This window comes from Jaculus jaculus, chromosome 12 (genome assembly GCF_020740685.1).
Source record: "Jaculus jaculus isolate mJacJac1 chromosome 12, mJacJac1.mat.Y.cur, whole genome shotgun sequence".
NCBI classification, from domain to species: domain Eukaryota; kingdom Metazoa; phylum Chordata; class Mammalia; order Rodentia; family Dipodidae; genus Jaculus; species Jaculus jaculus.
Genome location: NC_059113.1, coordinates 14949979 through 14962165, shown reverse-complemented (window position 1 = coordinate 14962165; position 12187 = coordinate 14949979). Strand labels below are relative to the sequence as shown.

The following is a 12187-nucleotide window of genomic DNA, read 5'->3' as shown; positions in this document are numbered from 1 at the left end:
GTTTAACAGGACATTTTAGTTAAGCAAGTGCTTAGCACATAGATTTTAAAACTACTTGGAGTTTAAGTACCACCCTTCCTCTAAATATAGCACTTTTAGTGGGTAGATGTTGTTAGGTAGTAAGAAAGGATTTTCCTATTCCACCCCTCCACTTGCCACCCACATCCATATACCTGTGAAATTATTCATTAAGGCATGTTTTTAAGTTGGGCATTAACCAGGATCTTGACTCCTACAGAGAAGCTCAAAAATATTCACACAGAAAGCACTGTATTTTCCTGGTAGTTTATTGAATCAAATGAAGAATGAAGCCTTCCTCTCCTGATCAATTAAAATGTAAGCATTGTAGACTACTCAAAACAAGCCTAGTATATGATGGTGAAAGAATGTGGGAAGAATTATACTTGATAAAATGAAAGTATTACAGATAATTAATATTCCCATGAAACAAAATATCAACTATACATACAGGAGCGAGGTAAGGCGCGGGCCAAAGCTGACATGAGACTAGAACGGCGCTCTCTTCCCTGCGCATGCCTCACTCACCAGCTTGTATTCAATCCCCCTAAGCCATCCTCATAAAATGGAATCAGGGTGTAATTTTGATTATAAAGCTTTGAATCAGTTCACTGATTCAACAATACATATTGAGTAACTTTGTTCAGAGCCTAATTTCATTTGCTCTCCTCAGATGAGAGACAAACTATGCCCTCCGTTTTCAAATACACATGGCCTATTAAGCCTTCATATATGTATATATACATGCTTTGAAATTAATTGTTATACAATATGGTTTAGGGGATGACAAAAATCCATGTTAACTACAGACATAATTGTGTTTATCCAGATGATTTTGTTCAGTGGTTGACTGAATCCATGAACACAGTATCCAGCATGCTGTCAGGGTATCTAAGTGCAAAGGTAAAAACATACAAAACTGCTGGCAGGGTCAGCATTCTTGATTGTTGTCCTGGCAAAGTATCCTCTCAATGCAGGAGACTCTTGTTAATTTCTGATTAAAGAAGAAAAGCAGAAGCAATGGTTATTATAAGTGATAAAATACTATGGAACTTTGGAAATAGAAATTCATAAAATTTAAATGATACAAGCTTCCTGAGAAACCATATCATTGGTTCTAATGAACAGGTGAGGAGAGAAATTCAGTAACTTGTCCCACTAAAAGTAAAAGTCCCACTATATATGTGATAAAATTTGGTTGAATTAAGACTAGAATTTGGGCTGGAGAGATGGCTTAGCAGTTAAGGCACTTGCCTGCAAAGCCTAAGGACCCAAGTCTAACTTCCCAGTACCCATGTAAGTCAGATGCACAAGGTGGCACATGCTTCTGGAATATGTCTACAGTGGCTAAACTGGCCCTGGGGTACCCATTTGCTCTGTCTGCCTCTTTCATTTTCCAAGAAAGAAAGAAAGAGAGAGAGAGAGAGAGGAGAGAGAGAGAAAGGAAGGAAGGAAGGAAGGAAGGAAGGAAGGAAGGAAGGAAGGAAGGAAGGAAGGAAGAAGGGAGGAAGAAGGAAAATATATTTTTTGAAAAGACTAAAATTTAATTGTCTATAGTCCAAGTTGAATTTCTGCCCATGATACAATATGCTTATCTTACACAGTAAAGAGAATAATTACCATTCTAACCCCCTATGGAGTGAAATGGACTTTTTTTAGTTGAGAGAGAGGGAGAGAGAGAGAGAGGGAGAATGGGCACGTCACAGCATCCAGCCACTGCAAATGAACACCAGATGCATGCACCACCTTGCACATCTGGCCTATGTGGGTCCTGGGGAATTGAACCTGGGACCTTTGGTTTTGTAGGCAAGTGCCTTACACTCTAAGCCATCTCTTCAGCCTTGAAATGGACTTTTGTTGATTTTTTTTTGTTCTTTTTGATATGCTATGTTATGGGCCTGGGCACAGTTCCCAGGATCTTGGCACAGATTTACATCATGGCTCACACAGGTGCTACTAAATAGAACTTGGTAAATAAATGAGGAATCCTTGTTATCTCTTAATCATATTGTTCCTTGTAAAGTGACTCTAATGTTGTTTGAGTCAATTATTTTCGGTATCCTATCAAAGTTTCCAGGAAACAGGACAAAAAAATAACTCATTTTATATAATGTATCGTGAATCCCATCTTTAAGATTTGTGTTATTGTTGCCCTTTTAATATTAAGACTCCTTTCAACTATACCAGTGCCAAATTCCAAGCAACTGGGTTCCCTAAAAAAAAAAAAAAAAATACATAGTACTGCAAGACACAAAAATTATTCCTGGATTATGTCCCATTGAAATACATTGAAAGAAATAAAATTGTCAAAATATGCATCATTTTCTTGAACACTATTGATTTTCTGACTAGCTTGACAATTGCAACTATCAGCTACTAACAACGAATGCAAAGTTCTCATCAATCTTTTTCAAAACCATGCTTTTCTTCATGTCACCCAAGCTAGTGTTAAATTTACCATCACCGGGTAGGAAGGGCCACATATTTCAGCACAGATTCCATAAGTCCCGAGCTCACAAATATCAAATTTGCCCCTTTTCTCAAACGTGTGCGTACTCACAACCTCCTTTACATGTGTCTATAATTCTCAGTACAACTGAGTTATTTAAGAAGTGTGAAATTGCCGGGCGTGGTGGTGCATTCCTTTAATCCCAACACTCAGGGGTGGAGGATAGGCAGAGGTAGAAGGATTGCTGTGAGTTTAAGGCCACCCTGAGACTATATAATGAATTCTAGATTCAGCCCAGGCTAAAGTGAGACCCTACCTCAAAAAAAAAACCCAAAATAATATTAATCATAAGTGTGAAATTATTTTGGTTTCAGTGTTTTACAGAACCCACTGGGACATCTTTCTCAAATCTTAAAGGAAAAGTGTGAAGACATTTTGAGGACAGAGTGGAGATGTCGGTCTCACATGATATGATTGGAAGTGTCTCCTCCTCTGCAGGCAGTCCTGGGTCTCAGCTTACAGGTCAAGGGCTCACAGCAAACATCGGTGCACACCTTCAAAATGTACACACAGTCACGGACAGTCTGTAGCCTCTTCCCACTTGGATATATAACAGCCACAAAATGAAATTTTACTTTTTAGATTAAATTACTCTGTACCAATTTCAGTGGCAATCACCAGGGGAATTTAATAAGTAAAAAACCTATTATGCACAATGAAAAATGCTTCTTCTCATATTGCAAATTCAATTACCTCAGAGTTATACAAGCAAATTTGTTTTCAGATATATGGTATGTAAATTAGTAGAAAAAATTCAGGAAAGAATTACTTCTACACTGTTGAAATAATGAAGAAAGGTAAAGGAAAAATTTGAACTCCCAAATCATCTTACCAAGCACACATAATTCTGGTATTGAGGCTGAGAATAGTCCCATGCATAAATGTCATGGATGAATATGCATGTAAAAATTTCAATATGATATCAGTAAACATTTCATTTATTCATATAATAAAATTATATTACAGCTATGTGAGTTGTCTCTGCCAAAAATGTAACAATAGTTTGATGATACAAGATTGATATAATCTATAAAATTAAGAGACTTGGGGAAGAAAACAATTCATATTGTTGTAAAGTTTTAAAACTGGTTGACAAATTTCAACAGCCATTATTGCATTATTTCCAAATACCAAGATGGAACTTAAAAAAATTTAAAAAGACCTAAATATATAAGAGGAATAATAACATTTCATGTAAGATATATGGAAAGATTTGGAAAATTATTTATGTTTTATTTATTTACTTACATTTTTTGTTGTTTTTTATAGTGCCAGAGAATAAGCCCAGTGTCTCCTGCATGCTACATAAATAATCTACCACATCTGTCACTGAGATATACTACCAGACATTATAACATCTTGGATATAGAAATAGCCATTTTTTTGAAAAAATCAGTTGTTTACAAGCCTGAACTTATTATTATTATTATTATTATTATTATTATTATTATTATTGGTTTTTCGAGGTAGGGTCTCACTGTAGCCCAGGCTGACCTGGAATTCACTATGGAGTCTCAGGGTGGCCTCAAACTCATGGCAATCCTCTTACTTCTGCCTCCCAAATGCTAGGATTAAAGGCGTGCGCCACCACACCCAGCTCATTAATTTTATTCAGTTACATAAAAAGAAAACCAAGTGGTCATAGAACAATATGGGAGTTGACCAATATATTTCATGAGTGCAGGGTCTTAGATAATCAGTTTTCTCCCTCCTTCCTCTCTCTCTCTCATTCCCCTCAACTCTCACCATTTCTCTTTATGGACATGCACTGAATATGGGCTACTTGCCTGTTGAAATGGCTATGACTGTGTTCCTCACTTGTCCTCAACTCAAGAAGTCATATAAGAATCCGAGCAAGTCAGAATGTAATAAAGCTAAATCAGATTGAACATTAAAGTCAATCCTTTGTAAAATTCCCTCTACAACTATAATCAACAAGATATTTGCAGTGTCCTTCACAAATGATCAGAGAGGTGAAATGATACAAGTTGCTGAGGTAGCAACTGTTCCAAACTCCTGAGTCAATTTGAGACAGAGAGATAGGATGCCTTTCCAGTATCACAGAGCTGCCGACAGTAATGGGCAAACCCTCAGTTACACTTAGATCCACCAATCATGAGCAGTCATCCTTGGACCAGGCTGTTTAGCTTTTCTTAGCTTTGCTTCCTCTTTGAATGAGGATGAATGCAGTTCCTGTAGATTTATTGGGGAGATGCTGTATCGAAAACGTCTTGTGGATGGTCACATATAAGTAACTTCCTTGATTGTCTTTTTTGTCTTAAAAATAAAAGAAGATCACAGAGAAAGCAGATTCTCTGAGACATCTGATACGAGCCAGGCATAGTGGTGCTCAGCTGTGATCTCAGAACCCAGGAGGCTGAGAAAGGACCCTCATGAATCTGAGGCTAACCTGGGATCTATAATGAGACACTGTTCCAAGAAGGAGGAGGAGCAAGTCAACATAATCCTGTGAGTGCACACGTCAGAGGCATCCGTTAAAGAGATGTCTTAACATTTTACAAACATTAGCAAAATTACAGCCGTTATCTTAGATGTTCTATGCTAATAAACTATTTTTACATGTTTGTGTAATTTTTCCTTTTTTCTCCTTTGCTTTATATGCTGTGTGATTTATACACTAATTTGGTGAAATAGAGCCAATCTTTGTGGAGACCTTACTTCTAGATCTGTAATTGTGACTGTTCAACAAACAATTGACTATGACATTAGATTTAGGAATTTCTGAAGAATATATGTAGAAAGAAAAAAATACATGTTATGATTTATTTCTTTACATTCAACTCCATACAGTCATGCTAATAATCAGAACCTGGCTCGTGAAATGCATTTGATAGGATGACTAAAATCAATAGAAAACCACAAAATGAAAAATATCTATTTCTTATTCTAATACCAAGTTAGAATTTAGCAGGAATTTTCCGAAAGTACACTTAAAAAGAGAAAATCAGCTTCATAATTCTTATACACCAGGAAGCTTTATATAAAACTTCAATAAGTAAAATTTTCAACCTCTTAAATTTTCATACCTCTGGAGAGCCACAATCACAGTCTTCTCCCACTTCCAGAAGTTTGTTCCCACACCGTGGTTTTGTTATTATATTTTCAGGATTCGGTGCTTGCAGAAGACACTTTGGTTTTTGAGATAAAAGGTATCTTTGGTAGTGTGAGAGGCTTTTTGTACTGAAATCCTTGGGGAATTTTGAACTGTAATAGACAAAGACTCGGAAATAGCATGATATGCAGTACCGTGGTTTTTGTATGATAAATGGACATGAGAATCTAACTTACTCTCTGTATAACACAGCTCAGTTTACATTCTAAATTTAGTCACTGTTCAGGACTGTCCTGTGTTATGTATAGTAGATGGTAAATTATGCATAATATTTTAGTTATTTTTCTCAGAAACTCAGAAGCAGAGGAAGAAGGATGTAGATTTCCAAAACAGACCCAGTACTATCCAAAGCATCACCGTTTGTCACACACCAAGGAATGATCACTGACAGGAGGTATCATTGACCCAGCGAGGAGACACGACAGCAAGCTTCTAGGATCAGTAGAGAGAATTATCTTATTCGTGAGTATTTCAAGAACAAGGTCTGCTTTCCATTGTTTCTACCTCACATCTTTTCAAGATGACAGATAATTATAAATACACTAAAATAAATTAGTCAGTTGATGATAAGGATATGTGAAAAGATGATTATTACCTTAATCAGGCCCATGTTCTTGCAGAAACTATGATATCACTTTAAGTGAATGCAAATTTAAGTGAAAGCAATGTGTGTGGTCAGCATGCTTATAATTCTATATTGTCATATTTTAAGACTTTATTTTTTTAAGTTAACTTATTAGTTTTCTTTTCAGCAAATACAGGCAGTTTGGTACCATTGTTTAGGCTCACCCATGATCTACCCCCTCCCATTGGACCCTCCTTGTTGATGTAAATGGGTCGTGCATTGTGGAGTTAGCCCACAGTTATTGGTACGATAAATGTCTCTGCATATCATGACCCAACATGTGATTCTGACATTCTATATTTTAAGACTTTAAAAACTAGTCATAAATTTGACATATCTACACAGACAAACTGGAGGTAGAATTAATGGGATTTAAAACCTTTGGGAAAAACACATGCATAGTGCATCTAAATCATATACAATTTGGGATTATTTTTACTGCCAGATGATACCATCTTACCTCAGATACTGATTCATCACACAGCTGCCAGAGGGACACTTGGTGAAATATGGGACGTCAGCCATACCAAGGACATGGCCTAATTCATGTGACATCACTCCTACTAGAGACACATTATTCTTTCTTTTAGCCTGGAAGTACATGCAAACACCCAATAGTCCTTATTTTATTTGGTTATTTCTGAATCCTTGTCAACATGTCCATAAGAATCATACTTTGCACAGTGAAGCACGAAGCTTCTCCACCTCCCATGTCTTGCTGCTCAATGTTGTGAGAACGTTTGGCATGATTGGCTGCTGCAAACACAACCCCTAACTTAGTGCTCAGTAAATGACTGCTGAGATAACAAGTACTAAGTTCTCTGCAAATAATGGTGAAATTAATTGGATTCTTCCTGGAAAGTACTAACGTGTGCCATAACACAGGCTTGGGCCTATTAAAACAGGTTATGATGTCCATGGCATTAGCAGCGAGTGGCCGCATGGTGGCTCCATACACCTTTCTTCACATGTGACCTTTTGATCATAGAAATAGTTACCTCAGGCCACGGGGGGCACTCAAAGTCTCTTTCTGTCACTATACACCTCTCTCATTCCTAACCCCCACTAAAGTAGGTATCCTCCCTCCGGCAGGGTTGACAGTTCACAACCTAAGGACTGACACATTTTTCATTTTTACTTCTTAATGACGCAACAAATGTTCCCCATGCTTATCTTAAGATAGGCCATGATACCGACTTCCCTAGGGATACAGATGTATAAGGAGCATTAGTAGAAATGGACTCACCCCGATAACGGACACGGAAGAGAGAGAACACAAGGAATTCGAAGCTGCCATTCCTACACGTCCATTGAGGAAGTCAATTCCGCTGTGTAGAAAGGTAAAGAGATCTTGTCATAGTCTGAAGCTAGCACCATTATTCTTGGTTCAAGATGTTAAAGGCTTGCCTTGCTTCCCTGCCCTTTTATTTTCATGAAACTGCAGAACAGTTGCAGCCATTTATCAGCATAATTATGGCCATGCATAGTTATCTCAAGTCCAAAAGCCCATTTCACTGATCCTATAGGGACCTTCTGATAACTCACAGATCAGTTGTTAATGGTAGAACATCGGCCTCCCCACAACTGACTAGGGAGATATCACAGAGCAGAAGTCCCTGCCAAGGAAGCTTGGGAACAGTCATGCACTCTGCCCGTACCTGCCCTGGGCTGCAAGCACTCACCTGAGAAGCTGAGCATGGTCATGGATCTTGTTTTTGCCTAGGTTAGACCGATGCCATTTCAAGAAGTTGCCATATGTGGTGGCAATGCTGGGTTCCACCTTTATCTTATCACCATCAGACCAAATTTCCATGCCTACCAAAGCCACTTGAATATCTATAGTATTATAAATCTGTGGAAAGAGCATTTTTCATGAAGGATCTCAGGATTCCTTTAAGGTTTTAGGGATCTTGATGAGCACAAGTGATGGATAAAGGAAGTGTGCTCTAAGTGATTGATTTCCTCTTTGAAAACAGAAACCTCAGAAGAGTTTGCTAATACATATGATTTTGGCTTGGTGCCAATCCTTGTTCTGTCAAAATTGTCCAGACCTGCTGTCTTTGGCACCATGGGGAAGCTCTGGGCTCATGTGTGGAAACATATGTGCACATGACAAATATCTTACCACATTGAGTAGATTGAGCACCTCAAACACAAAGCTTCTCATCAGAGTCACGTTTCCCTTGTATATCTTGTACTGCAAAATACAAGGTATGATTAAACTAGCAAATTGAGTGAAAAGACTAATGGGGTATGGGATTTCACATTTATAGAAATATACATGTGCTAATATAATAAACATCTAGTTCATCAGTGACTACCTTATGCAAGGCTCTGTTTCAACAAATTCTACTTTAAATGTAAGAGGTTTTTGGTGAGGAAAAATTAGAGATCATAAGTATGACAGTGCAACTCATCTTGTTTGTTTTATTTGAAACAAACACTATATCACAGGCTGGGTTTGAACTCATGATCTTCTTTCCTCAGCCTACTGGGAAGCTGGGATTATAAGGGTGTCTCATATACCTGTCTTTTGTTATTCATCTTAGAGTTTAACAAGTCAAATTAGTAAATACATACTTTAAAATCAACTCAGTATGAATTAGAAGTTGATTAGTAAGCAAAATAAGTTCTAGTATTTTTCTCTGTGTATATGTAAATATTTGTAAGTTATGCACAGACTTCTATTTACCATATATATGTGTGTGTGTGTGTGTGCATGCGTGCGTGCGTATTTAATATACGTGCATATTTGGTAGTTTAGCAATCTATTTTATTTATTTTATTTTGTGGTTTATTTTCCAAAGGTATATGATGTTAAATAACTTACTATATTGTGACACATGAATATTAGATGGGATGGGCTAGTAGAAGACAGCAGAAGGCAGAGAAGCCAAGAACAAGCGATGGACAACATGCACGGTTAGCTACAAATGTGTAGAGCTTGGTGCTGCTTTCTGAGTCAGCAAAGAGGCGTATATCATTCATACTCACAAAGGCATTATCCAGCACCACATAGAGATCAATGTATTTCTGTCCCTGGAGAAAGTCTTCTTGCTTTACAAATAACAGAATGATTAATATTGTTAATAATTATTTTGACCATTATGGATTTAGAAGTTTATATTTTTTTTCTCTGAAATAAAATCCATTAAAGAATAAGTAAGCAAGTGAATTACAGTCTCTGCACATACCAGTCATTCCTGAGCATATGCGTATGCCACATACTATGGATTGGACAAGTGACATATGGTGTCAAAAGCTATGCTCAGGGCTGGGGAGATGGCTCATGGTTAAAATGCTCACTATTCAAGCTCAAGTACCCAAGTTTGATCCTTAGACTCCATGTACAAAAAGCTGGAAGTTGTGGCAGGCTTCTACAATACCAGCAGTCTGGCTGAGATGGGAGGCAGAGACAGAATAATTTCTGGTCAGCCCCATGAATGCAGCAAAGAGAAACAAGGGCTGACAGCTCCAGAGAAGGCCTGCCTCAAACCACGTGGAAATGATGGCCTCTGCCCAAGTGCCATGGGCACTCACAATATGTCTGAACTCATAAACACCCAAAATTAAATGCATATGTAAGTTATACTCACTTTTAGGCTTTTGAGTGATCTAAAAGTTCGAATATGGCTTTGTTTACTGCTGACACATCGCTCAGCGCATTTGTGGTTAGCTGCATCTGCTTCCTTCTGGCTGCACCTGAGGACGGCATGCTCTCCCTCTCCCGTGCTTTGCACGGGCTTTATCAGGTATCCTTGGCCACGGTATGTGAAACACCCTCTGTGAGATACAAACCTTGCGTTTCAGGATGCCCTGACATGCTGAGTTACTTCCTGTTGAGAACTGTTTCAATCTCACCCTTCGTCCCAATTTTGCTTGTAGACATGTCACCCATAGACTTGTGACTAACATTTCTTCCTTAAAATCTGTAGTCAGAATTTGTCCAGTACTAAAAGGAGGCCTGTGCTACTTATCCGGGGAATTCTCAGGCATCGCTAAAATGAATCAGCCCCAAAGAATTTGCAATTTACACCATGAACTTGGTAAATAGTTTCCCATAGTTTAGCTATTCATTCAACAGATATTTCTTAGGTAATTATTAGGATATAAACAATCCTAGAGGGAAAAAGAAAAGGTTTGTAGGTTAGCCAGAGTAACAAATTGAGATTCATAGTAGCTTAAAGATTCCTTCTTCCTGGTAAATTTACTAGTGCAGACATAGAAAATAACTCCATGTGTGGCCATAATACAAAGCCAACACAAAAGCCACCAAAAGGTACATTTGTGAAGATGTTTTGTAGTATGGGGAAAGTGATGTCATGTTATTTATGAACAATGTTCGAATGACTATTACGTGCTTTATTTCATATTCCAACCATGTGGAAGACATGCTTATGTACACACAAAAATGGCTACAACCATGATGGCATGTTAGCATGAATGGTCAATCAGAGAAAAAACTTAATGGAATTCATTATTTCTTCAGCTATGTGTTTCTCCTCTGACTTTTCATTAATTGGGCAAGAATTGGTTGTGTGAACAAAAATATACAAGCGCATATCATAAAATGTAAGTTAAATTGGGAAATTGCGGGAAAGGACTTTTAAGAAAATAAGACACAATGTTTCTAAAAGTTCAGTAGTTGAACTTGACAGTGGGCCTAGATGTCACCAAGGTCCAGAGTGCAGCTTGGAGAGAGCTCGGGCTGATGTCTATGGTTGCAGTTAACCAAGTGATTATAAGGGTGATCATTTGTTTTTCATTTTAACCACATATGTTTAGAAATTCGTACTGAAGAAAAAATATCAAAATACCAAGAAGACATAAGACTCAGGGAGGCTCAATTCTATAGCATGTGATGCTACTTCTTATTTAATACTTTTGATAGTGGTTCTCACCTCAACCCATCACAAGTCCTGATGCTGGCAACAGAGTCCTGTTCGTTCAGGATGTGGCCTTCATAGTAACACTGTTTCTGGAGTGGAACATATATGCAATTTAGAAATACATACATGCATACACACACACACATATTCACATACTAACAACACAAACACTATGTAAGTGCATATGTCACAGTTGGGAAGACAAGTGCCATCTTGAATATGCAGAAAAGCTCAAGTGGTTAGTAGGCTTGACCAGCTCCTAGGGATCAATATAGTGAGAACCTTGCACATTGAAACAGCAAGGCAAAATCCTAGAAGCTATCCTAACATGGGCTTATGATGAAGATGGACATTTCCTCTGTGAAGCAGCCAGTCCTCCTGGGATTTAAGGCATGACTAGCATGGACTGACTTTCCAGAATCAGATGCTTTGTATGCTATGCTAGTAAAAGCAGGCATCTATTTTTCTTCCAGTAGAGTCCTTAGGACTTCCACTGTCATTCTGAAATCCTCAAGCTAGAGGTTTCGTCAACCATTTTCTTTCATCTTTTAGTCTAATCTCCTCACCATACTGAGAAACACAGAATATTTACATAAGGGTAGAAATGCATGTGTGATTTGGGGGTCTGTAACAGCAAAGTCAGGGGCCATTTATATGAAATGATTTAGAGGAAATGATGAGCACCTTCTTGCGATTGACTTGCCACAGGGTCTGAAATTGTGTGTGTGTGTGTGTGTGTGTGTGTGTGTGTGTGTGTGTGTGTTATTTCCTTTAGAAGAAACTTCATCATAAACATTTTTTTCATATACATTAACATATCATCAGCCATTAAAACTGAAGCATGGATGATTTTATTAGTTATTCTCCTCTGAGGAAAAAGATTATAAAAATAAAAATCTAGACAGCCATGAAGTGATAATTTGGATAAGAGAAATGAATAAAAAGTGATTTTACTGCAAGAGCCACTCCTATGCTTTCTCAGTGCCGCTGTCTTGCCAATTGGCTTCCAGATA

General features: G+C 37.9%; 1 protein-coding gene across 2 annotated transcripts in view; it reads right to left on the bottom strand.

Moving 5' to 3' along the window:
* Positions 1 to 290: 290 nt before the first annotated feature.
* Adamdec1 (ADAM like decysin 1) overlaps positions 291 to 12187 on the bottom strand; it is an 89390-nt gene continuing 77493 nt past the window's right edge. For both annotated transcript variants that reach the window (XM_004665816.2, XM_012950464.2), the window contains 10 exons: positions 11187 to 11263; positions 9882 to 10068; positions 9280 to 9342; positions 8411 to 8482; positions 7968 to 8137; positions 7532 to 7613; positions 6746 to 6876; positions 5575 to 5752; positions 2933 to 3021; positions 291 to 1012 (listed from right to left, as the gene is read on the bottom strand). In XM_004665816.2, coding sequence (XP_004665873.2) covers positions 1006 to 1012; positions 2933 to 3021; positions 5575 to 5752; positions 6746 to 6876; positions 7532 to 7613; positions 7968 to 8137; positions 8411 to 8482; positions 9280 to 9342; positions 9882 to 10068; positions 11187 to 11263 — 1056 coding nt within the window. In that variant the 3' untranslated portion in view covers positions 291 to 1005. The remainder of the gene's footprint in view (positions 1013 to 2932; positions 3022 to 5574; positions 5753 to 6745; positions 6877 to 7531; positions 7614 to 7967; positions 8138 to 8410; positions 8483 to 9279; positions 9343 to 9881; positions 10069 to 11186; positions 11264 to 12187) is intronic.